A 12353-nucleotide genomic window follows, 5' to 3' on the forward strand; every position below is an offset into this window, starting at 1 on the left:
ATTTCAGTGATTATTGTATGCAAGTGGCTGTCTTTGCCTTGAGAATAAGAGAGTGGTCCTGTTAAGAAGGTAGCTGGAATGCATGTCCAATATATGTGCAAATCTGTGGAGAACTTTGCTAGGATTTATTTCAGCTCTTATGCCAACAGTGCCTTCTCTCCTAGTTCTGTCCAATGCTTATGGAAATTTTATTGGTCTGGTTTCCTTTGCTTTGGTCCCATCTGAGTGCTGAGTTGGGGTACAGGCTGTAGGTGCTTGGGACACTCTTGGAGTTACTCTTGGATCCCTTGAACAACAGGGTTTGGCCCACCAGGGGAGTTTGTGCTACTTTGTGACAGAGGAGAACTTCCCCGGCTATTTTATGTTTGATGTAAGGAAGGTTGGGCTGCTTTGCATAAATTCAGAGCCCAATGCAGAACGTTTGCTTTGTGATGTCAGGGCATGGTTGCCACGTTGTAGTGGTGACATCAGAAGGTTGCCTTGGGGCACGGAAGGCCTCAGTGTCAGAGCAGCTCTTGGGCTTGCTCAGTGCAGGAGCATCCTCCTGCTTGAGGCGTCTGTCAGTGGGCAGCTGCACAGTGACAGGAGCCTTGTTTTTTCTTGCATTGCAGCACAGTCTGCAAACTTGCACAGCAGTGCTACAGTCATGGAGCAACTCGCTGCTGCAGTTTGCACTGTTTATGGCATTGGTTATTCCGGCTATTACCTGACACACCTGGCACGTAAGTAGAGATTTCCCTTGAGTGTAACCTAACCTGGCTTTTGTATATCTTCCTGCTCTTTCTTAGTAATTGAGTTGATTTTGAAACAGAAAGAGCATTGGGATGTCACTGCTTTGGGAAAGCTCCTGTCAACACATTCCGCTAAAAACAGGGTTTCTGTAGCCAGGGGTCTGTGGGCAGCATTTGCACGGGAACCTACAGGGGTTGAATTCCCTCCACGGGAGAGTCTGTGGCAGCAGAGTCTGACATTTCCTCACTTTGCTGGATCAAGCGGGACAACTTTGAAAATGCAAACTGGGAGGCCTTCTCAGAAAGCCTTCTAAAATTTCTGCAGCTCTTCCAAGAATTCAGAGAAAGCTTCTTTATTCTAAATTTTGTCGTGAAAGGATTTGCCTGCCTAACTTGACCCTTTCTGAAGTGTTAAAATAGTGATTCCCTTTACAATGAAGTGCAAACTGCAAAGCAATGAGTGTCTGCTCCTGAACCCTGGAGCTGCTGCTGTGCTGTTTCACTGCCACTGGAACTTCCACAGCTCAGAGGGATCTTGGGGAAGCTTTTCTGGGCAAGTCTTTCCAGCAAGTTAATGAGAATTAGTGCATGGAACCAATTTAAAAAAACATTGCCTGAAGGAGAGGATAAAAAAGGCTGCCTTATGTGTCGGGCAGAAAAGGAGCATTGATTGTTAAAGAACTATTTTCATTAGAGTGATCCAATTTGTATGAATTTGCTGGCAAAACAGGCCAAAGCGCAGTCACAGCCAAGAATATTGTCCTGTTCTCTTGCTGGCAGTGCACAAGAGCTGTGTGTCCTGGTCCCCTGTAGTGAAACAGAAAATGCTCTGTATTAGGGTTGCCTTGTTTTGTGGGATTGATCAGCCCAGGCAGTTGTCTCAAGAAATCTGCTTCATTTTCCTTGCCCACTACAGGTCACCTGAGACGTGTATTCAGAGGTGCCCAATGGGAGGTGAGTGAGAAAGGAACATTTGATGTTGCTGTTGTGTAAGAAACGAGGAGAAAGCAGTGAGCTTGGCCTGTGGCAGTAGAGGGTGGAGGGCCAGCTGGGTGGGCTGTAAAAAAATCCATTTCCATGTCTGAAGCAGCAATAGCAAAGGCATTACTGGCTATTTCCTAATTTTCCATGTCACAGCTTTAAAGAACTGAAAGCTCAGTTTTCAGAGAGACTGTTGCTTGCTGATAGTAACCAGGGTGGAATATTGAATTCAGAGCCATATGTAGTTCTGTTGAACCAGCCCATTTGAATTTAGTCAGAGTGACTTAGAATTGCACTGCGATGACAGTTGATGATTTTGCCTTTGTAGATCAGGTTGTAGAGCTGCACAGAATTAAGTATATAATGATAGGTAATGGCCTGTCCCTCATGCTTCTCTCTCTCCACAGAACCCTGAGCCAAGAGCAGACTCTCCTCTGGCTCCCTCTGCTCCTGGAGACGAGGCCAACGAGGAGCAGAACGGCCACAAACCTGCAACTGTGGTCACAGCGGAAGCTGAATATTGCGAGCCGGTAAGTGCCAGTTGTGGCAGCTGCTGTCTTTAGTGCAAGACAGAGCTGCAAGCTTCTGTCCAGCCAGGACCTGCCTTTGGTGGCTCAGGTTGCTGAGTGCTGCAGTCCTGTGGGGAGTTAGGAATTGCCCTGCAAAGCCGTGAGAGCTGGAGAATGGGCTTTGCTGTGTCGTCTTTAGGCCCCAGCTTGCTGGGATTCTGCTAGGGGCCAGCGTGAAGCATGAAGGCTCCCCAGCCCCAGAGGAGGGAGCATGTCCAAGGCACTGAGCTCAGCCACGTTGGATACGTAGGGGACACGGCGGTCTGGAGAGAGCTGTGTTGCCACTCCACAGGGTGGCCGAGGAGCAAGAGGCACAGAAATGCTTGATCTGACCTCACAGGCTCTTTGGGGCGCTTTGTCGCCACGAGCTTCTTGGGTGCGCTTATGTGGCAGTATTTGAGAGACACATTGTGGAGTGGCAGGTGGCAGTCAGAGATTTCGTGCCTTTATTGCCAGGTTGCTCTTTTGCCTCTTCAGGCAGAGTGGTCAGTAGCAGAGTGCAGTGAGAGTTGGCTTGGTTTAGAGAAGCTGCAAAGAGATGATTGTGTTGTCCATGGATCCTTATGGGCCTGCACATGTCCCGTGTGGCAAAAGACAAAAACTGCAGAGTTGTGGACCCATTGCTGAGGCAAAAGCCAGAGGCTACATGCGTCTGTTGATACTTTCTATTGTGTGGTCTATTCTATTCTTGATAACTGCATATGAAAATGCCATTGGTGCCTGCAGAGGGGGAAGAGTTGAAAGACTTGGACTGCTGTCCTGTGTTGCTAGGAAGAGGAGAGGTATCTTGGAATTCCGGATGCTGCATCTGAAGTCAAATGTGGAAGGTGGACAAAAGGAGCCACGAGTGCCTGTCAAGAGCAGCTGAAGATGAGGCAGCGTGTGCCCAGGTGGCCACGAAGGCCAAGGCCGTGCTGGCCTGTGTCAGCAATAGAGGGGCAGCAGGAGCAGGGCAGTGAGCTGTGGCCTGTGCTGGGCAGGGCTGCAGCGGCAGCTGGAGTGCTGTGTCCACATGTGGGCAGCTGTGAAGCAGAAAGAGCTTGAGGGGCTGGAGCGTGTGCGCAGAAGGGCACAGGAGCTGGGGAGGGGTGGGAGCACAAGGCCAGTGAGGAGGTGCTGAGGGAGCTACAGCCTGGGGAAAGGGAGACTCATGAGAGACCTTCTAGGCACACTTCCATGACTGCCTAGGTGACAGTGCTCCCCACAAGGGCCGTTTCTGTGCCAAGGATCCCCTCACTGCATCCAGATGCTTTAGATGCTGGAGTAGGTGACAATTTGATCATTGGGTTTGTTGAGTTGTTGGTCTGCTAGAAGGTGAAGACCTGTTTATTTTCTTCCTCTAGCAAGCAAAGGTGCTTTTGCTCAAGATTTCCTGCACAAGAAGATGTAGTTTGGGGCAGGGACGTTGGAGCAGAAGGAGATTTTCTGATGCCAGGCCAGCCAGTTTGATCTTGCACATCACTTTCATGTTACCACCACCCTTATCTTTTGGCAGCGTTGGGGATCAGCAATTGTCCAATAATACAATCAGGACTAGATTTGGGAATTTAGCAGGAAATCAAAACCTTGAATTCTGGCTGGTTCTCAGAGATCAAATGAGCTGGGAGGGGCTGGGCTTAATTTCTGATTACAGCCACTTTGGCACCATCAGTGTGGTTGTGACAAAGAGAAGAACTTGCCCTAACACAGATGCAGAAAGAGTGCAGTTCCCAGAGCAGTTCTTTGGGTTTGATCTCATTCCATAATGACGTACATGCTCCAGATTCCCCAGGAGTTTGGTTTATTGATGCAACAGGCGAGCAAGTTCAGGATTGCTGCTGATGGGGGCATTGGTTGCATTGGTGTTGATGTGTGTCATAACAGAAATTATAGTAAGAGAAATTACATAAATGAGATCTATCTATCTGTCTAGCTATCAATCTACCTATGTAATATTTCCATAATTGATTCTTCCTGGCTCTGGTCAGAGGCAGTTGGAGTTGCAAATCTCCCCTACAGGCATCCCTTCAGGGGGAGAAGAGCAGAGACATGTTAACTGATCCCGAGCAGGCAGAGATGTTTCCCCTCCAGAAATGGTTGGTTTTTTCTCCTCAGTGATGTTTTCCTTCTCCAGCCTCTTCTGCCCTGCAATCCCAGTTTATTCTTTAAATTCTCCCTGTCCTAGTGACATAGAAAAATTCCATGGTTTTGGGGGTGTTTGGCAACTCTTGTCATACATGCATTACATGACACATGATTTTCTTCACTGACATCCCTAAGGGTGTGTAAGTTCATTTGTTGATGGGGCCTTATGAGGGTCTCCTTTACTACTGGTCTGAATTCTCAGTTGACAAGAGAGGAAGAATAAACACCTTGATCCTCCTCCATATACTGAGGTGGCTGTGGAAGCTCTCTGACCTCCATCAGAGGATCTGTGCATGCATCCTTCTCTCCTGATTGAGCAGAATTTCTAACAAGAGAGTAGATGTCAGAAAGGCAGGAATGGTGGTGCAGGCCTGAAGAGAACATGAACTCCAGAAGTGTCTGTCACAAGGAGTGAGCCCACACTGGAAGCCACCTGCAGAGCCAGGATGGAGCTGTGGGACAGGGCTGGGTGTCAGTCACCATGGAAAGACAAAGGGGACAGAGCAGAAGTGGAGGGAGGCCCTCAGCAGAGCCTTGAGAAATGCCACACCTCCCCTGTCAGCTGCCTGAGAGGCTGTTGGAGCTTCAGTCCCAGATGGACCCTGACTGTACTGCCAGAGTCACTTTGGAATCTGTGCCTCCCCATGGGCAGAGAATGAGCCAGGGGAGCAGCAGCACAGTGCTTTGGGAACGTGTGAGCCCATCAGTCTCAGAGACTTGGCCCACAAATGTTGTATGGGAAGTTGAAACCCACCTTCTCTTGCTTTCTGTGCAGGCCCTTCTGGAGCAAGAGCATGAGCAGATTGCTTTATCAGAGGTGCCGTGGCAGACTCAGGGAGAGCTGTGCCCAGCCCGAGAGCAGGAAGAGCAGCTCAGGCAGCAGGTGGAAGAGCTAGAGGAGAATGTCCAGGTAAGCCTGGCTCAAGCAGGTGACAGAGTGAAGGGCAGGAACAGGGACATAAAACAGAGCTCTTGGGACTGAGGAGGCCAGGAGTGCCACAGGCACTGGAAGCACAGAGCCTTGTAATCTGCACAGATCAGGGACGGGAGGGTTACAATGGAAGCAGAGGTGGGTATGAAAACAGAAAGAAGTGGCGGAATGAATTTGATTTTGAGGCTGAAAGAGGAAAAAGCTGAGCCTGGTGGCAGCTCCCTGTGATTTGCTCTGCATTTGTGTGTACAGAACATCAAGACAGAGCCACAAGGAGAGGTGCCCAAACCTCAGATTGCCACCATGGCAGTGAAGAGGAGGAACAAGGAGGACAAGAGAAGCATCCAGGAGGAGATGAATCTCCATCAGCAGAGAGACAATCAACAAAACCCGGTGAGTGCAAGAGTGGCAGACCCTCCGTTCAAGAAATATTTCTCTTGTTTTATACGGAACCTCAAGGATCAGCTGCATACAGAGCTGCAGGAAACTGAGGCTAGGATGAAGGCAAGAGTGAAGAGGCTGGAGGAAGAAACAAAAATGATCAGAGAGAAACATAATCCTATGCTTGAGGCTGTACAAAATCAAGTGAGTGAAACAGCAATAGCCAGTGCAGTCACCAAACTGGTGGTTTCTGCCCTTCTTGCCTTTCCACTGTAGAGTAGCAGGGGGTGGGGTGATGCCTCTGGGTGCAATCCTGCTGTAGGGTTACTGTGTTCCTTGTTCTTGAGGTATTTTTACAGTGGGACATGGTGACCCAGATGGAGGATTGAAACAAGCTGTCTGTAGCCCTGTTCTCTCCCTTTCCTCACAGTTGATGACTCTTGGCTGACAGGGACAAGCTGTAGTCTCTGACTGCTTTGTTCTGTTTATCTTGAGGTGGAAGTGTTGACATCTCACCTGCCAGCCTGCAAAGACTTCCAGCAAAGGACTGGAAACAAAAAGCCTCGTGGTCGGTGTGAGGCACAGGAGCTGTCCCAGCTGGAGATGCTGCAGGTTGGGCACGTCCCAAAGATGGTGGAGGAAAAGAGATCTCAGTGGAAGGAGGTAGAACATTTGAACAAGTGTGTCTGCAGCCATTAGAGGGGAAAGGAATCCATAGGGAGGAAGTGGAATGATCATTGTGGCAGTTATCCTTCAGAAAACATGAAAATGGAACATGAATCTGGCCTTGAACTTGAGTAAAACCAGCCTTTGATTTTGACCCATCCAGTTGGAGAAGTGGACATGCAAATAATCCATTTTAAGAGCCATGCATGTGGCTGAAAACATCTTCCTGAGGGCTTGCATTTGAAAAAGGATCTCGAAGTAATCTCTGCCAGCCACCGTTCTGAGATAAACTCATTACTTGTCTCAGATCTACACAGGCTCTGTTACTGAACCTGCTGCAGCAGCAGCGTTGTCTAAAGGAGCCTTTGTTCCCCAGCCTGAGAAGTGGAGCCTGGGCAGACTGTTCATCTCCAGCACTGACACAGCTGCTGCTCAGCGACAGGAGACTGAGGAGAAGTACCTGCAGCTACTGAGTACGTCCTGTGTATTTGAGGGACAGTGTGTTGTGTGCACGTGTCAGCATAGCTGTACCAAATATTCCTCCTGAGCCTGGTGTCACAGGGACATTTAGGAATCCTCATAGGAACTGCTGTGGAAAAATCGCTCTCTGTGCTGGCCATCTGTGCTGCAGAGCTGTCTGTCTGGTTGTTGTTTTTGTTACCCAGCCAAACACAAAGGGTTCAGAGACCCAGACAGTGGGGCTGCCTTTTTGATCTTCTGGAAGTTGGGATCTCTGCTTTCAAGTGAGCATCTTGCATTTTGTTTCCCTCAGGGAAAATAGTGACCATGGAAAATCCTGTGACAAAATACACTGAACTGGAAAATATTGGCAGCGGGTGAGTCCAACCTCAGTTACTTTTACATAAACATGGGCCAGGTGATTTGCTGGTAGAATGTCTATCAAGTGTGAAGTCAGACAAGCTGTAAAGATATTCAGACACTGGAGTTAGATTGTCCCATCTCTCATTACTGGTCAGACTTTGTGAACGTGGTCAGAAGGCAATGCCAAAGACATCTCCATGCTGGCAAGGTCTTGCCAGCAACAAGGAACAGGACCTGGAAGATCTCCTTGTCTCTCAAGTGTGGGACAGCTCTGTGTTAATTTCATTAGCATTTTTGAATACCTCCAAATCCTACAGCCACACTAATGAAAGCAGAAGGATCTTGCTTGCCTGAAATAGCAACCTACCCCCTATGAAAGCTGTGAGATAACTGTTCCCAGGAACAGTTCTTTCCAAGAGTTTGCTGAACGAAATACTCCATGATCAGGATAAGAACTGCTCAGTTTAGAAATTGAAACTCGAGATGAGATAATAAGCTCTCTTTTTGAGTCGAGACAGTAAATCCCAACACTCCAGGAGCTGGCTCAGTGCCTCCACACCTGAGAGGAAAACGTATCAGTTGTCTTCTGGTATTCCCATCCCACATCCTGCAGGTTTTAGGCACTGACAGGACTGATCTCCTGCTTGGCTTTCACTCCAAATTCTAAATGGCTTCTCCTTTCTTTGCTTTGTTTTGTTTCTAGGACTTTTGGAGAGGTTTGCAGGGCATTCGACAAGACCAGAGGAAGAGAGGTGAATGTCAACAGCCCCTGCAGACTCTGCAGCCCTTGAGGGCTTTCGACCCTGGCGTGAGCTCAGGCTGGAGCTTTGGGTAGAGCTGTGCAGCAAAGGCACAAGAAGCACAGATTGGTGCCAGCCTGGAAATTGCCTTGGGACAGTCTTTGTCCTTCTCAGCTGCCAGAAGGAAGGCGAGGAGGGCAGCGGTTCCTTTCAGAGAAGGACGCGCTCACTCGCTCTCAATTGCTAAAACAAAGGTGGTGCCTTAGAGCATCTCCCTGCTCTTTGGGGCTACAGCTTCAGAGCTGTATTCTCATTTCTGGCTGCCAGCAAATGCATCTGAATGTTCCTGGTAGCTCCTTAGCCCCCTGCAGTGCTGCACTTGGGAACTGCGTGTAGGGAGACATGTGTGAGGTGTCCCTGAAAACCTCAAGCCCAGCTTAGAGCCCAGGATGTATCCAGAGAGTACCAAGGCACAGATTACTTCTGAATCCCAGACAGAGCAGCAGAGAGTGTGGGCAGAGCTTTGTTACTGTGTGGTCAGACATCTTTGTTACCAAATGGACAAGGCAAAACATCAATGGCCATGTGTCCTGTAACTGGCCCCCAAGGGAGCAGAGAAATGGGCTGTTGGAATGTCAGTTCCTAATTACTCCAATATCTAATCACAAGGCACTTTGAATCAGCTCAGCTGTGTCATTGCAAAAACACTCACTCCATGTGCTCTGTGGTTTTGTGCCACCAACTTCTCAAGTTACTGATTTTCAATGTCATTTTAGGTGGCCATAAAGAAAATAAATCTTCAAGGACTGACAAGTAAAGAAATAAAGGTCAATGAACTCATGCTCATGGAGAAGAATAGGAATCCCAACCTGGTCAACTATTTAGACAGGTGAGTTGTTGTGCTTTTGTCCCATGACTGTTTGTTTACATACTGCAAACACGCAGGATAAAAACCCACATTTGTCCCTGGCAGAAGATAGAGCTGTTAATTATTAATAAATTAGTATTGTTCTGCTCATCCTCAATGGATGGGAAGAGAGGGCATCTTGTCTGCATGAGTCTTCCCTGGCACGTGTAGTGTGAAAATTGTTCAAAACCTGGATCAACCGTAACTTACTAAGTCAATAGGCGATAAATTCACTGCCTTCATGTTGTTGTGGGGCTTGATTTACTTCAAGTACCTTCTTGCATGCAGGTAAACTAACAAGGATTTCACTTGGATTGTGTCCCCTCTTTTCCATTGATGTGCATGCCAGGGACACGGTGCTTTTTTTCCAGAAACACACAGCGTGACAGGTTTTTTAATCTCTTACTAAAGAAGACTTTTTGCTTGATGGCCACCTAACACATCTATTTATCGCAGATGTGTCATTAGCCTTGAGTCTGCACAGATTGGAAACACTGCACAGCCTAGAAGGAATGTCTATTCCTTTCATTGTGTCCTCATCACAAAGAGACCCGGGAACAACAATGACGCTTGTCTTTTCCAAACAGCAACACAGCCATGCACGTTCATATCCACAGCCTTGTTTCCTTCTTTCAGCTACCTTGTGGATAAGCAATTCTGGCTGGTGATGGAGTACATGGATGGAGGCACTCTGAGAGATGCCATCAGCAAGATGTACCTGTCTGAGGATGAGATGGCAGCTGTCAGTCGGGAGGTCAGGGATCCCACCTGTGCTTCCAAGGGCTTGGTCAGGATTGTTTGGGAAACTGGGGCTCAGAACTGCAGAGATTTCATGTGCCAAGCTTTGTTTCTGTGTTGCTGGTATGCTCTGGGGAAGTAAAAGCATCTCAAGTGAACTGTGTGCCAGTGCCCCAGAAATCACTGTCCTCTATTCCTGTACTCTTCTCTCCTGCTCTTGTATTCTCTCTATGCCTCTCGTATTTGTATTTGTTGTTATTCACCCTGCCTCTCTAAATGTTTACCTCGAGCCTGTCTGCACTGCATTCCTTATCTGTAAAAACAAAGGTGCTGGTGGCAGGATTTGAAACAAACAGCAAAGAAAAAAGAGAGACTCATTTCTCACAGTCCTCAGCTGAAGAGGATAGTAGTGCACCCAAAATGCTCTTGACTTCTGAGCACATCCACTGCAGCAGCAGTCATTCTGGCTGGTTTGCAGGGCACAGTCTACAACAGCAGTTGCTGTTGCTCTTCCAAAAGCTGACATGCCTTTCCTTAGAAAGGTTCTGCTCTGCTGGTGTTGGAGCAGCAAGCTCTTCCTCTCACTGGCACTGTGTTCTGCCATTAGTCCTCATTCTCCTGGAAAGGGAATCATTAAGAGCTGTTTCCTTTCTTGTATGATGACCTCACATCACTAATGTTTGCCCTCCCGTTTCTGTTTTTCTTCCCAGTGCCTGCAAGGACTGGATTTTCTTCATGTAAATGACGTGATCCATCAAAATGTGAAGAGCTGCAACATCCTTCTCAGAACTGATGGCTCTGTCAAGCTGGGTCAGTATATTCTTGGTCAGGGGCAGTGTTCTAAGGATGTGGGGTGTGGGGCTGCTTTGAGTGACTGCCAGCTCCCCAAAAATGCTGCTGGTGGGAGTGCAGGGGCCCCTGCTTTTAGCGAAGGCACAGCTACAACATGCACAGAGGTATGATAGGGAAGCACAAGCAGTCAAGAGTGGCATTGGTCTGTGTGTGTCTCTTCCAGAGGGAGGGAGATACAATGTAAACCTTCAGGGGAATAAAGGCCACTGCTCTGAGCAGCGTTTAAAATCCTGGGTTTTCTTGGAATTGGCCAATTCCCTACTACCTTGTCTAAAGCCCCCAGGAAACTGAGCATGGCCAGTTCTCCAGGAGATTCATCAACAGCTCATTCTTAGAGTGAGAGTGGGGAATTCTTTGGCTTGGTTTCCTATTTAGAGCTGGCTTTCATGGTGTGTTGTTTTCTCCACAGCTGATTTTGGCCTCTTTGCTCAGCTCACCCCTGAGCAGAGTAGATGGAGCTCAGTGGCCGGCGCTTCTGGGTGGATGGCACCTGAAATCATGACAGGTCAACCATATGGCCCCAAAGTGGATATTTGGTCTCTTGGAATCGTGGGCATTGAAATGGTGGAAGGAGAAGTTCCTCACTGGAACCAAACTCCTGTCTGGGTGAGGTGCAAATACTTACTGATCCCACTGTCTTTCTCACCTGTCCCCTGTTCTGTGTGCCACTGGACAAAATCCCATTGCCATCTGCTGGCACCACTTCAACCAAGGTCCCTTTCTAAAAATATCCCTGCAGCTCATCAGTATCTGCTGTACTTTTGGTGGCCTCAAAAGGGAAGTGGCAGGTAACCATTTCAGCAACATACCATTTTGGCCTCCAGCCATGCCTGACATTTCTCATTTGCTTTTTGAACACTGTTGGAGCTGTGTTACTGAAGGAAGTGAATTTTTCAGTGAAATGTTTAGATATGTTTTAAATATCCTTAAATTGGAGGTTCAATCTTCCTAGATTAAATTTTATAGAAAAATAGAGGAAAAAGAATAAAGGAAAAAAGAAAAAGAAAAAGATAAAGAAAACGAGAAAAAGAAAAGGAAAAAGGAAAAGGAAAAAGGAAAAAGGAAAACCACCAAAGCAAAACAAACAATTCTGTTTGCTTTCTCCTTTTTTTAATCAAGAAGTGGACAACAAGCTTGATGAGTTTTTTTTTATGGCAGCTCTGCTTAAGGGACCAACAAGCACTGCAGAGATGCCCTTCCTGTAATTACCCTTGGAAATTGTAGAGTTAGTTCATATAGCCAAGTCCCTCTACCAAAATGCCTGTTAGGCTCATGTGAATCCTCAGGGAACCAAATGTGCTTTTGCTGATGTAGTTCCCACTAACTAGGTCAGTAATGAGATCAGCTGCCAAGGTGAGATCCCCTGCATGTTGGAAAAGCTGTGGCTGCTTTGGGGTTTGGGTGTTTTGTTGGTACAGCAAAGTCATCTCAGCCTCTCTGCCAGGGCAGAAACTGCCAGTGCAGAGTGCAGGTTAAACAATGGCATCTGGGAGAGCAGTGACAGATGTGAAAGGAGCAGGCTGAGCCTCGTGTTTCCTTTTTCTCCAGCCTCAACTCCTGATAGCCACAGGAGGGAGACCAAAGCTGCGGCAGCCCAACCTCTTCTCGCCTTTGCTGCGGGACTTCCTGAGCTGCTGCCTGCAGACAGACGAGACTCAGCGCTGGTCTGCCAAGGAGCTCCTGCAGGTAAAATGCAAAGGGGCTGCAGGTGAAAGAGTGTCCGTGGGATGGGCTCCTCCTCCACTGGAGGCCAAGGCATCAGATCAGGCCCCCTTCCTTCTCACCTCCAATCTTGTGCTTTTCAAATGAAAATGGTGAGGAATCCTAGACTGGGCTGGGCTGGCAGGGAGGTGTAAAGGTCATCTGGTCCAAGTGGCCTGCAATGAGCAGGGACATCTTGAAGGAGATCAG

The 12353-nt window shown here is 48.0% G+C and overlaps 2 protein-coding genes across 2 annotated transcripts in view; both read left to right on the top strand.

Annotated features, from left to right (window-relative positions):
- The first annotated feature begins 646 nt into the window (after nucleotides 1–646).
- LOC148219588 (serine/threonine-protein kinase PAK 3-like) overlaps nucleotides 647–12353 on the top strand; it is a 105808-nt gene continuing 94101 nt past the window's right edge. The window contains exons 1-6 of the mRNA XM_088156353.1: nucleotides 647–722; nucleotides 4145–4152; nucleotides 5181–5315; nucleotides 5589–5921; nucleotides 6213–6380; nucleotides 6691–6839. Coding sequence (XP_088012479.1) covers nucleotides 647–722; nucleotides 4145–4152; nucleotides 5181–5315; nucleotides 5589–5921; nucleotides 6213–6380; nucleotides 6691–6839 — 869 coding nt within the window. The remainder of the gene's footprint in view (nucleotides 723–4144; nucleotides 4153–5180; nucleotides 5316–5588; nucleotides 5922–6212; nucleotides 6381–6690; nucleotides 6840–12353) is intronic.
- On the top strand, nucleotides 7252–11167 carry LOC148219589 (serine/threonine-protein kinase PAK 3-like). The gene is given in 7 exon segments (XM_088156293.1): nucleotides 7252–7260; nucleotides 7909–8013; nucleotides 8722–8834; nucleotides 9489–9606; nucleotides 10301–10400; nucleotides 10852–11066; nucleotides 11069–11167. Coding segments are annotated over 7 exon segments (759 nt in total).

Source organism: Sturnus vulgaris, chromosome Z, assembly GCF_052056855.1.
Source record: "Sturnus vulgaris isolate bStuVul1 chromosome Z, bStuVul1.hap1, whole genome shotgun sequence".
Taxonomy (NCBI): domain Eukaryota; kingdom Metazoa; phylum Chordata; class Aves; order Passeriformes; family Sturnidae; genus Sturnus; species Sturnus vulgaris.